The sequence below is a fragment of the Trichoderma camerunense genome (assembly GCF_050948025.1).
Source record: "Trichoderma camerunense strain CBS 138272 chromosome Unknown V8C40scaffold_16, whole genome shotgun sequence".
Taxonomy (NCBI): Eukaryota; Fungi; Ascomycota; class Sordariomycetes; order Hypocreales; family Hypocreaceae; genus Trichoderma; species Trichoderma camerunense.
This window is the reverse complement of record NW_028145354.1, coordinates 893,602-905,354: the sequence shown is the minus strand read 5'-3', so window position 1 is coordinate 905,354 and position 11,753 is coordinate 893,602. Positions and strand designations below refer to the sequence as shown.

The 11,753-nt window shown below is 48.5% G+C and overlaps 6 protein-coding genes across 6 annotated transcripts; 3 read left to right on the top strand and 3 right to left on the bottom strand.

Moving 5' to 3' along the window:
• Window positions 1-7: 7 nt before the first annotated feature.
• On the top strand, window positions 8-361 carry V8C40DRAFT_268851 (uncharacterized protein; the record flags this gene model as incomplete). Its single annotated transcript, XM_083220000.1, has 2 exons — window positions 8-116; window positions 180-361. 2 exons carry the CDS (start codon window positions 8-10, stop codon window positions 359-361), a joined length of 291 nt encoding a protein of 96 aa, XP_083070319.1.
• Window positions 362-1,057: 696 nt separating this feature from the next.
• On the top strand, window positions 1,058-3,018 carry V8C40DRAFT_252870 (exosome non-catalytic core subunit RRP4). The gene is made up of 2 exons (XM_083217477.1): window positions 1,058-1,532; window positions 1,714-3,018. The coding sequence occupies exons 1-2, from the start codon at window positions 1,273-1,275 to the stop codon at window positions 2,540-2,542; spliced, it is 1,089 nt and encodes a 362-aa protein (XP_083070318.1). The 5' UTR covers window positions 1,058-1,272; the 3' UTR covers window positions 2,543-3,018.
• A 368-nt stretch (window positions 3,019-3,386) lies between these two features.
• V8C40DRAFT_252869 (uncharacterized protein) lies at window positions 3,387-3,754 on the top strand. The gene is made up of 2 exons (XM_083217476.1): window positions 3,387-3,631; window positions 3,703-3,754. Exon 1 carries the CDS (start codon window positions 3,425-3,427, stop codon window positions 3,620-3,622), a length of 198 nt encoding a protein of 65 aa, XP_083070317.1. The 5' UTR covers window positions 3,387-3,424; the 3' UTR covers window positions 3,623-3,631; window positions 3,703-3,754.
• Window positions 3,755-3,762: 8 nt separating this feature from the next.
• V8C40DRAFT_72408 (Aldehyde/histidinol dehydrogenase) lies at window positions 3,763-6,185 on the bottom strand. Its single transcript, XM_083223360.1, has 2 exons — window positions 4,542-6,185; window positions 3,763-4,467 (listed from the first exon to the last, which is right to left on the bottom strand). Exons 1-2 carry the CDS (start codon window positions 5,722-5,724, stop codon window positions 4,049-4,051), a joined length of 1,602 nt encoding a protein of 533 aa, XP_083070316.1. The 5' UTR covers window positions 5,725-6,185; the 3' UTR covers window positions 3,763-4,048.
• Window positions 6,186-6,918: 733 nt separating this feature from the next.
• Window positions 6,919-10,018, bottom strand: V8C40DRAFT_252865 (uncharacterized protein). Its single transcript, XM_083217475.1, has 2 exons — window positions 9,710-10,018; window positions 6,919-9,648 (listed from the first exon to the last, which is right to left on the bottom strand). Exons 1-2 carry the CDS (start codon window positions 9,771-9,773, stop codon window positions 7,100-7,102), a joined length of 2,613 nt encoding a protein of 870 aa, XP_083070315.1. The 5' UTR covers window positions 9,774-10,018; the 3' UTR covers window positions 6,919-7,099.
• Window positions 10,019-11,019, bottom strand: V8C40DRAFT_252862 (uncharacterized protein). Its single transcript, XM_083217474.1, has 2 exons — window positions 10,240-11,019; window positions 10,019-10,164 (listed from the first exon to the last, which is right to left on the bottom strand). Exon 1 carries the CDS (start codon window positions 10,745-10,747, stop codon window positions 10,352-10,354), a length of 396 nt encoding a protein of 131 aa, XP_083070314.1. The 5' UTR covers window positions 10,748-11,019; the 3' UTR covers window positions 10,019-10,164; window positions 10,240-10,351.
• Between the last annotated feature and the right edge of the window lie 734 nt (window positions 11,020-11,753).

The following is an 11,753-nucleotide window of genomic DNA, read 5'->3' as shown; positions in this document are numbered from 1 at the left end:
CTTCAACATGGCCGGCGACAAGATTCCGACTCTTCAGTCGCTTGAGAAACCGGAGCGGCTGCAGGACATTTTACGCCAGGACCGCGGCGATGACTGCTTGAGCTGCAAAGTTATAGGTTGGTAACGGTCTCATGCAAGCGTAGTCTCATCTGGACAAAGAAAGGCTGACAGGGAAATAGGGAGTGGTGCATTCTTCTGTCTTGCGGGTTATAGCTACTTCTCAGGCATGTCGCAGCTCGAAAAGCAACGGGCTGTCATTCTCCAGAGCAAATCGATCTTTGGCATGAGGAGCCGAAGGGCTGGCATCGTCACCATCTCGGCCGCTCTCGCATGGATGGGCCTTTGGAGAGCTCTGAAATGAGATTGAATCATGGGTGTCTTTATTTGCATGCGGTCATTTGGCCTCTCACGTTGCACAAACTAAATGGATCTACGACGTACATGACTTGCAGGATACGATGAATGACCCCGGATGGAGGAATGAGTTGTGCTCTGCTTTGGCGCCGTTCGCCCATAATCCATGTACGAATGGAAGCATTGTGTCCAAACAACTATGGCTCATTGGATTAATATCAACGGCTGTCCTTTTATGTATATTAGTGTACTATCTCATGTATGATTAAGCAGGGGCATATGGAGGGAGGTGGTCTCTCGGAAAACAAAACGGCGCACGCGATCTCAGGTCATGGGAAACAAGCTACCTAGGTAGATACACGGACTAATTTATCTCTTCTCTTGATTTGGCTCCCATATCGAAATTGGACTGCACTTATTCTGTAGACATGCAAGAAACAAGACATGATACCTGCAGTTACTGTCGCATGGCATCCAAGTCCCATATGCAGTAGATATGGCACCATTATAAGGAACCATATTTACAATTCATAGAATTCTAATTATCTTATCCGAAAAGGCGACTCTAGTTAAATTTCTGTGGTCATATTGTAACATTAGCTCTGGTAGCTTCGCCGTCTTTGCTCTCTGGTGGCTCATCAAAAACCAGGCCGCCGGCACCAAACATCGGCCCCACTTTCAACCTTTCATACCAACTTTTTCATACAAACCCAAAAGAGCATCAACTCAAACGACTAAATCAACACAAAAGCATCAATCCAGCACATCGAAGTACGAGAATCGCGGTCATCTACTGAGAGACAGCCAGACCCAGTCTCCTGCAGACTAGTCGCCAAATATTGGCGCCCTTTCGCCGTTCAATTCCTCATACCCAAAGCAAAACAAGTGAAAAAAAAAACCATCATCTCACAGCCCGCCATGCCTATCACAATTCACAACCCGCAGCCAAACGCGCCGGCACCGCGGCGGCCGCGTGCAGTAGACATCGATATGGACGTTCCCTCAGACTCGGAATCAGACTCAGAAAATGGCGGCGCAGCGATTGAGGGCGACATTCCCATGCTCGACGGCGAGAGCATGCATGTTGACGAAGAGGATGAGGATGAAGAGCAAACAGACACCAGAGACGAGATTCTCACTCCTGGAACAGTAATCACATCGAATGCTCAATGGATGCGGTACTGTTCTCCCCACCATCTCACCTATTCTCTCCTTCTTTTCCCCTTACGTTTCTTTCTCCCTTAATCTCTACATTCATTGGTGCCTTGAGTATCAACCATATATCTTGACATACACAAGAACATCTGCGCTCACTATACTGAAATATTTCAAAGCTCATCATTTGCTAACCTGTCTCAGTGGCCACGGCACATACGTCCCTCCAAACACCACCTCCATCACCTCTTCTCTTGCCGGCACACTCACCCGCACCAACAAGCTGCTCTCAGTGCGTCCCCTGAGGGCGCGCTACAACCCCGAGATTGGTGACCTCGTTGTCGGCCGCATCGTCGAGGTCCAGGCCAAGCGCTGGCGCGTCGATGTCGCCGCCGCCCAGCTCGCCATCCTCCAGATCTCTGCCATCAACCTCCCCGGTGGCATTCTCCGCAAGCGCACTGAGACGGATGAGCTCCAAATCCGCAGCTTCTTCTCAGAGGGCGATCTCCTCGTAGCTGAAGTCCAGCAGTTGCACCAAGATGGTGCCGCGAGCTTGCACACCCGCAGTTTGAAGTACGGAAAGCTGAGGAACGGCGTCTTCGTCGCCGTCGGTGGCACGGGTGGCGGTGGAGGCGTGGTGCGTTCCAAGCGCCAGCTATGGACCATGGAAACTTCCAACGCAGGCAGTAAGATTGACGTCCTGTTGGGTGTCAACGGCTACATCTGGATCAGCAAGCACATCGAGAGCGACGTTGCAGCCGAGGCGGCGGGTATCAACCGCATGGAAGAAAGCGTCAGCTCTCAAATCTATTCCAGCCAAAACAATCACATCGACGTCCCCACCATGAGAGAGATTGCGCGATGCAGGAGTGTGATCCTCGCACTGGTGGAGAATGGAGTCAAGATTGATGAAGACACTGTGACGAGGGGATACCACGAGGCAGTCGAGTTTGGAAGAGAGTCGGCAGACGACGACATTTACCTGGGAGGAGAGCGAGGGAAAAGGCTAGCGGCGGCGTTATCTGGACGATAGAGAAGACTGAAGAATAGCAAAAGCTGTAATGTTGATGCAAGATATTGGACATTGTCCAAATCCATTATGAAGGCTCTCTCACAAGAAACACTGTTTGGCTTGATTTATGTATAAGCCTGCTCTGTTGGCTTAGAAGTCGTTGGTACCTGTGTCTCCTACAAGCAATGGCCCAGCAATAAGGACAACTTAGCGAACATACAGCCGCCTCGACTGTTTGATCTTAGAACCGGACCGATGCTTGAAGGACTTCCTTCCGCTTTCGATGAAGTGTTCCGACTCAACGGTAAGTCTTCTTTCGCGTACTGTTTCTCAAAAGTTGAAAATGATGTATCTCTTCAGATGATCAGATCAAGATTCGGCGGGGGATCTCTATTTCTGGCCGACTGAGATATACTCACGATAGTACAAGAGATGGAAATTACTAATTATTTCATTATGCATTTCTATCTACGTATGATGGCCACAGTAGTCTCGCCATCTAAGGAATTTGGTCTTCCGGCCGTGTTGTAAAGTTCTTCTCCATCAGGAAAGTCGTTCCGCGTTAAAACTCGCAAAGTAAGGTGTAATGAAGCCGCTGGCACAAAGTTTATTGACATCTTATAAATAATGCCTATTGCCCTGGAATTTCTCTCTGCCTCTGTTTTAAAATGAGAAACCACTTTCAGAACCTCCGAACGCGCAGCTTTATTCTACTGCTCTCCCGCTATATCCTACCTCTTTTTGCTTCTTTTATTTATCCAACCCTCATGTCCCACGATGGACGAGGTTCAACACCCAAATCTCGAAGAATCCATATACGCCGTGCTTGCGGGTACGCAACGGATTGACAACGATATCAGGCACCTGAAAGACCGCCTCGCTTAGATCGAGTGGCGCAAAAACATGCTTACGAGTGCGTATGAGAGAATATCTGACGAGTGGGAGCAAGAAAGGGTGGTGTACGAGCAATATTTACTGCAGACAAAGGCGTTCATAGCCGAGCTTGAGCGACGTATTGCTGAGTGTGAGCGGCACAGGAGTATAGTAGTGGCACACTTTCTTGAGCTGAGAGAACTGGTACCAGGGGAGCCTGAGCCTTGATTCTCTTCTCTATCGGCGATGCGTAGATGTGAGTTATAGCACGATGCTGGATCTAGTAATGTCCCTGGAAGCTGACTTACTCGCCTCTTGTTCTAGATGGCTTCCCACATGTTGATCACTCGGCGATGTACTCTGGGATGCTGGGATACTGAATGGATTCTTAAATCTTGGATGCTGCCTGGTCACTACCTACAGGTAGTTATTTGTTTGTTTTCTAGTATGAAGCAGCCAGCGAAGAGTGTTATAAGCGTGTTATATAATAATACATAAAGGTAGTTGACAAACCACGGTATCTCAGTTTTCAAGCTTTTTGCTAAATACTTATTCAGAGGAAAACATAGGGGCTACCAGAGAAGACCCATCTCACAATAGATATTGCGTTGATACAACTTTATTTCTTCACTTCATTCGTGTCTTCATCTTCATTCACAGTCCTAAAGAGTTGCGTTTCAGACCTAGTGTCACAGCCAGAGCAATAAGAACCCCCCACCTGAGAGCAAAGCTCGCCGCGCTCTTGGAGCCCAAGCTCAGCAGCACGGCGAACCAGTACTTCAAGCCCTTGACGAGCTGGCCGTTGCGGTCAAAGTTGGGCTTCTTCTGGGAGAGGCGGTGGTGGCGCTTCAGCTCGCTGGCTGAATAGGGCATGTATCGCACGCGCAGCAGCTTGTCCGCCCAGCTTGGGACCTTTGCGATGGAACGTTGGTGGCTAAAGGCCTTGAAGGAGAAGTAGCCGTGGTAGTTGCCCGTGCCAGAGGATCCAATGCCACCGATGGGGCTTGGGTTGAGCATGGCGTGGAAGAAGCCGTCGTTGATGGTGGCTCCCCCTGACGTCACGCTGTTGATGACTATAGAAGACGTTAATTCTCTGTTTTCTCAACTGATACAGCGGGAGAATTGGGATGTTTGTAGAATGACGCACCTTTTTCGGTTTCCGCATCCGAGCCAAAGGCGAACAAAGCCAATGGTGTTGGGTCGACCTGATTGGCAATGTTGATGGCTTCGTCCAGGGTATCAAACGGAACAATGGACCAAATAGGGCCAAAGCTCTCCTCCACCACCATACTGTCGTTGATGTCGTCAACTAAGACAACTGTGGGTTCGATGAAGAAGTCGGTCTCATCCATGGATCCACCCATGACAATCTTGCCTCTGGAGTTGTCCAGCATCTTCTTGATGCGGTTAAAGTGGCCCTGGTTGACGATGCGGGAAAAGTCGGGGCTTGCCTTTGCTCCCTGGGGCATCATTTCGGCGTATTGCTTCTTGACCTCCTCGATGAACTTGTTGAGGACGCATCGCTCCACGAGCGCGTAGTTGTGGGAGAGGCACACCTGGCCAGCATTCAGGCACTTTTGCCACATCAGACGCCGGGCCGCAATCTTGAGATCGCCCTTTCGGGTAATGAAGGCAGGGTTCTGGCCGCCCAGCTCGAGGAGCACGGGCGTCAGTGTCTCGGCCGCCTTCTGGGCAATGATGGTGCCGGTCCGCTTGCCGCCGGTGAAGACAATCTTGTCAAACTTGTGTTCCAGAATATGTTTCGTCTCATCGATGCCACCGTTGAAGCAGACGTAGCAATCGGGGTCTAGCGCTTCGTCCATAATCTTCTTCAAGACCATGGCCGAGTGCGGCGATATCTCGGACGGCTTGAGAACAAAGGTGTTGCCCGCCGCAATGGCACCAACGAGGGGCGTCACGTTGAGCTGGAAGGGGAAATTGTAGGCGCCAATGTTGAGGATGACGCCCAGCGGCTCGTTCCTGATGCGCGGCTTCATGGCCAGGAACTGCAGCGGCATGTGGGGGATGCCCTCGTCCTTGATCCATTTGTCCAGGTTGTCGACGGCGTCGAGACACTCTTGCTTGCACCAGTCGATCTCGGAGATGTTGGCCTCGAAGTTGGACTTGCCCATGTCCTTGTTGAGGGCCAGCTCAATCAGCTTGGCATTGTCGACGATGGCCCAGTAGAGGCGGCGGATCTGGTGCTTGCGATACTCGACGTCTTTTGTGCGACCGGATCTGAAGGTGGCGCGGACCTTGTTGTACTGGGCCGTGATGTCGTCGAGGGCCGTGAACTGCAGCGGCGGGATGCCCGTTGTATTGAGCGCCATGGTTGCTAGAAGAGCTGTGTAACTGCTAGGTAGCTTGCTGGCTTGCTAGTTGTTAGTGCTGATTGTATGTAACAGCTGAGTTGAAGCTTCCAGTGTGTGTCGCAGCGCAGGAGCTAGCTGTCGAGATGCGATGGATGTAGATGCGAAATTGTTGCGATGGATTTATTTCGAGCCGAGGAGATGAAACGTATGTATGTCACACAACTGTTGGCCCAGCATCGCAACCCAAGTCAGGCCGCGGCAGAAACGCTCTGGCATGTGGAATTGCAATCAATCAAATCAAACCAAATCAATCGGTGGGCAGAAAGTGTCCGTTTGCTCCGTTACGACAGAATCGAGGCTGGATTCGGGCTGGTGCCCGCGGACTGCCGTTAGTGTCCTCGCATTCGCTCCAGCTTCAGGCCTTGCCTTAAATGTTGTCCTTGTGCTTGTTCAAGCAAGCTAATGCAGCGCCAAAGCTTTTAGTCGCGCCAGCTCCTCCCCACACCCGGACTTTTAGATACAACGAACCGATGGTCTATGTTTTACTTTACTTTTTGAGTGCGAGAGACACCAGTTGGAGGCGGACTCCCGGCTCAAATATGATGCCCGTTTCAGACTTTACGTCCGAATAAGCGGCTGTTTCCCGCAATACAGCTCATCACGTGGCATCAGAGGTAAGAGGTACGTGTAAACTAAATCTGATCCATCCTTTACCTTATTCAAGCTCCAGCCGAGGCATCAAATTACCGACCTTGGTTCGGAGTGGTGTAGCTAACCAACCCCGCTTCGAAATGCACCTAGCTGGTAAAGGGAAATACTGCATTAAGGTTAGGGTGGTAATCCTCATCAGATCTATTATCAAGTAAACATCTACCAATTGAAGGAAGCTGTCGTGATATACCTACTAGTATTCTGCCAGCATATATATTTTAATATATAAATATAGCAGCAGTTACTAGAGAAATATAGATATAGTAATAGTTACCAAAGAAATATAGATACAGTAGCAGTTATTAGGGAATTGTAGATATAGCAGCTACCCCACCTGTAGGCGTATGATTTACTCGTGGGTGTTTGAATTCTTGTCGGCCTCCGGTTTTCTGTCATCCGCTTGGTAGGGTAACCGCTTGATGTGGGATCCCGCAGGTCTTCCCTCACCACAGCAGACAAACTGCAATCGCAACATCTCTTTAGCTGGATAATTGTAGAAAATGGGCATCGAAGCCACTGCCGAGCAACCAGCCGAGCCGTCAGTTTTGGGGTCTGACCTCAGATCTTAAAGATGACGTTCTCTTGGCAGTTTTCGTTGTACCTCTGTTTTTAGCAATTTGATGCTATGATATCAATAGACATGTACAAAATAGAGCAATTAAGAACTACATACGCTCGCACTCTACACAACTACCCATTCAGCCGAATCTCTTGCCGACTGCCACGCCGCTTCAACCTCCCTCAATTGCGTCCTAACTCTCAAGTAAACCGACCTCGCTATCATCCAACAGTCGTGAAACTGCCAGGTCGGCTGCGGCAGATGAATATCCGCCCCCATCTCTAGAAACAGCTCAACCATATCCCGGTGTCCCAGCTCCATGGCCGCCTCTATCACCCTTCCGCACGTCACATCTATAAAGAGAAATCGGCACTCTCCATGAAAATCATGGTATCCCACATTAACATCTGCGCCATGTGCAAGTAGTAATCGCACCAGCTCCATGTTGCCCAGTCTGACGGCTCGGACAAGAGGAGGCATATAATCTTCATTGTCCGGGACGTCGGGGAAATAGCAGCCTCTAGAAGGAGGAGGAGGTCGATCAGAGTCCTCGAAATCGCACTTGGCGCCGCTGGCTAACAAAATACCGATGACAGCCGTATCTTTTCGATCCACGGCCCTTCCCAAGGCTCTGGTGAGATCAACCCTGTCGGCCATCTTGGCCAGGATGGCGACAAGTTCCTGAAAGCCCTTTTTTACGGATAAGAACAGCGCGTTTCCCGACGTATCGGTGGCGCCCCCATCAATGAACAGTTGTAGTAGGTTTGCGTCTTCCTGTTCGACAGCAAATTCAAGCAGAGTTGGTACCCTATGAAAGCCATAAAGCTTAATGTTGAGGTCCATACCACCATACTTGTGCAGTATTTGTGGGATCAAATGCCTATATCCAGCCTTCAACACCACTTCAAGTGCATCCTCCTTCTGGATCTGACTAGGCAAATTGCCGACACCACCCGTAGAGGAACCGTCATGGGCTTGATTCGAAGGCTGTCTTGGATAAAATGTTTGCCGCACAATTATTTGTCTTGCGTTGTTGGAGCGGTTGTAGAAGTAAAAGCCTTTGGCTTCTTCGTCCCAAACCAACTCCCAATCCGGATTGTCATCAATAGGTATCTTGACATCTGGAAAAGGAGGAGGAGGAGGAGGAGGCGGAGGAAGAGAATAGGTAGCAACATGAAATTTCCCTTTCATCATTTCCATGGACTTTTTATATTGGTCCGAGCTCACATAATTGGATCCTTTAGTCAACCGTCTCATGACTTCAGCTTGGGCAAGCCCTCGCGCTTTGCGTGACTCCGGAAAGGGCATCGTAACCTTGGGAGGCTTGAAGTCGGGATGATATTCACGTCGCGTCAGCTTGTTCCAGTCAATACAGTCGAAAAATGGGTGTTGTTTGATCTCGCCTACTCCTCGTTTTGCACCTAGTCGCTGTGCAGGATTGCGCTCGAGAAGCCCGGCCAGGATGTCTTTTGCAGATGGTGGAAGAAAATTTGGATACACAATTTGCTCACTAGACTTAATCCTTTCATGTATCCTCTCGGTACTTTCAGCGTAAAAGGGTGGTATTCCAGTTAGCATTTCGTAAAGAAATATTCCCAAGGTCCACCACCAGCGTACATATGTTTCAGTACCGGAGTTTCCATGCAAAAGCTGCTCAGGGGCAGGATATTCCACCGTGCTGTGGGCAGCTTGTTCCGTATCTAGATGATAGAGACTAAAGTCGCAAAGAACAACATGTCCTATGGAGTCTAGCAGGATATTCTCTGTTTTGGGTCCGCGATATGAAGGGTTGGACTGCAGCAAACTTTCGAATGCGCAAAGGATCTCTGCGGCATAGAACCGACATCGATCAACATCAAAACGCCGTGGTTTCTGAAGGTGATAAAACAGTGGCCCTCCATGAATAAATGGTGCATGTAACTGTAGCCCCTCGGAAATGGGAGCAACAAACCCGAGCGGTGCGACGAATGGCTTGCCCGCCTGAGACAAGAATACATGACTTGCGTCGACATTTACAAGTTTCTTGCTGGCGTAAAGCAAATTTGTATCTTGCGTTTCGACTTGGAAATGGTAACAGGGGTTATGGCTATAGCTGTCCCTAAGACGTTGACCTTGGCGGCCGCCGACCGCTTGTATCCCCGGCGTCGCGGTTTTGGTGTATTCAATCTCAACACAGATTTCTCCAGCGCCATCTTCCAATTGTAGCCACTTGGTATACTTTTTCTCTTCAAGCACTGGCTCAATTCTAGCCTTTCCAAGAAAGAAATCGCTACTTCCTTGGCCATGGCCAGGATAGCACAGGTAGAACCTCAAGACCAACTCTGCAGCGCGAAAGACATTCAATTTCACGCTGTAAGATCCTAAGTTTTCCCACTGTAGATTCTCAATGGTCCGTAGATTCTCAAAGGTTTCTGAAGCTGAGAATGAACGTGCGGAAAGTTTATCATACTCTACAATGGCATAGAGCAGCGACAATTCGCGGCCGTTCAGATTGAGCCACGGCCTCTTGGATATTTCGGCTTGTGTTAAAGAAGAGCCACTTTGAACGCTGTTAACAGCTTGATGGTACTGATTTGGTATAGAGAAACCATTACCATGAGAAATGAGGACGGTCAAAATCCCAGGCCAAGGTTGATTCGGCGGATGGGATGTAGACACATACTGAGATGAGGCTAGGAAAAGTATTAGTAGGATGCCACTCTTGCATACACAACCGGCGAAAGGGATTCATACCAAATATGTCTTCATTTGTGAGACTGGAAGTCTTGTCCTTCATGTCCATCGGATTGTGAGCCATTTCGCATTCTTGAATCGTCGAATACCAGTATCGAGTAGTATTAAGAGAATAGTGATTCTAGGATGTTCAACTAAAAGGCAATTCGCGTGCTATCCCAAGACAAGCTCAAGTATAAATGAAAGCCGGAACAAAGATCTACAATATGATACTATTCATTAGAACGCTCCAAATCGACATGGGAAAACAGGGTGGGGGCTATGTCAACAAATATTCAGCAGCATCTTTGCCTAAAGTCTCAATTCAGTGGTAAAATAACTCAAAGGACAGGGGCCAAAGACGCAGCGTCGAACGAACCAACAACCAACATCCTGAAGCTACGGCGGGGAGTAATAGCCTGGACGGCTGCCTGGAATTACCCAATAAAGATCTAACGAGAGAGACGCGAACGCCACTATCACAAAATGTAAGCCGAGATACTTCAGGTCTATACTCATCGCATGAAGAGATATAATACGTATGTACATACCCCGACGCATAATGGCGAATCACAGTTATGGCCTCGTTGAGTTATAGAAGATGAGTCTGCGCAACAGTCTTTGAAAACAACTTTTTCTTACTAGGTACTTCGACGTAACGACTTAACGGCAGTACCAACCCACTGGCAAATCCTTCCAGTTCTTCTCACAAGCGCAAACTACAGTAAGTGAATGCTTAGATGCACTCATGCTAATGATGGAGTACAGTCCCTGTTCCACATTGCGAGCCACCTTGATCAACATCGAGTCAATGTCATCATAGGGAGAAGTCCAGCGGAAGGTGGTGAATGTCGATTCAGCATACATGTTGTGCCAAATACAGTCGACACCATGAATTGTGTGAACGCCGTCTTCGATGCTGATGAAGGGTTCAGATTTAGACTTTGGAAGATTTCCGCCAACTGCGACTGCTTGTTCGGGACTTGATTCTGTTTTGTCCAACACAGCATCCTCATTTGCGTCACTAGGCACCGCGTTTGTAACTGTGACCTTGGTCATGGTGCTTAATTTGCTGCTTGAGAGATTCTTAGGCGAATAATGCGATAGTTTGGCGCATCCGTTAATAAGTGAGAATAAGAGATTTGGTATTGGGAGAGCAGGTATGTTTTTGCCTTTGAAGACTTCCTGTTATTACCGTTGTCAACCTTCTGGGAGATGTTTGTGTGAAGAGAGCTTGTAGTACAGGATTGTAGAACCACTCATAACAAGAAGACAGGAAAAGTAAGATTATTGGAAACAATAACTAAAGAAAAAGGCAATTGAGAAACAGCAAGAGAAAGGTAGACAGCAGGCAACACTCAAGGCATACTCCGCAGATTGCATGTAAGTGCATGTGGTGTGAGTGGATACGCCCTCGTCATCATCGTCACCATCAGAGTCCGATAATGTATTAGATAGGTAGGCTATGACTCATAACTCCAAACTTCCGGTAGCAGTAATTAGTTCACAGCGAGATGCCACCGATCACCGAATTACACGGCTTTCTTTCACGTACCATGGTTAACATAACTTTCGTCAGCAATGCGGCGCAACACTACTACTTTCTAGAGCATAAAAACAAGATCTTACAATTGGCATGAATGCATTTATTGCTATCATCACTGCTAAGCCGCTGTCGCAGTTATTAACCTTGCTTGCTGGAGTGAATGTGTTCTGCGTACTTCGTACACGTTCAGACAAAAGATTATCTGGCCAATATCGCTGAATGTACTGTAGTCTCTCCTCCTCCAGAGGTTGTGAAGCCAGCGTCGTTGTAGCCACAAGTCTGTCACTATGAGGCCAGTCCCTCTACTGAACCCTCAATATAGCTGTGAAGTGAAATTTCTCGAGCTACATTAGATACACCCAGGCTAGACAGAAAGTGATGATCTTTAGGTGTGGGTAGCTGTGTTACATGGTTAGCGAGGATCTTCAATCACTTTGAGCTCAGCAACAGAGCTCAGCAGCAGAGCTTCAAGAAAAGACTGGAGAAGAGTGAGTGGACGAGGATGACATCTGCTCCTTA

Coding starts and splice junctions, on each gene's coding strand:
- V8C40DRAFT_252870 (XM_083217477.1), top strand. CDS start 1,273: ATGCCTATCACAATTCACAACCCGCAGCCAAACGCGCCGGCACCGCGG. Junction 1,533..1,713: donor TCGAATGCTCAATGGATGCG/GTACTGTTCTCC, acceptor AACCTGTCTCAG/TGGCCACGGCACATACGTCC.
- V8C40DRAFT_252869 (XM_083217476.1), top strand. CDS start 3,425: ATGCTTACGAGTGCGTATGAGAGAATATCTGACGAGTGGGAGCAAGAA.
- V8C40DRAFT_72408 (XM_083223360.1), bottom strand. CDS start 5,724: ATGGCGCTCAATACAACGGGCATCCCGCCGCTGCAGTTCACGGCCCTC. Junction 4,468..4,541: donor GGATGCGGAAACCGAAAAAG/GTGCGTCATTCT, acceptor CGTCTTCTATAG/TCATCAACAGCGTGACGTCA.
- V8C40DRAFT_252865 (XM_083217475.1), bottom strand. CDS start 9,773: ATGGCTCACAATCCGATGGACATGAAGGACAAGACTTCCAGTCTCACA. Junction 9,649..9,709: donor CACAAATGAAGACATATTTG/GTATGAATCCCT, acceptor TACTTTTCCTAG/CCTCATCTCAGTATGTGTCT.
- V8C40DRAFT_252862 (XM_083217474.1), bottom strand. CDS start 10,747: ATGACCAAGGTCACAGTTACAAACGCGGTGCCTAGTGACGCAAATGAG.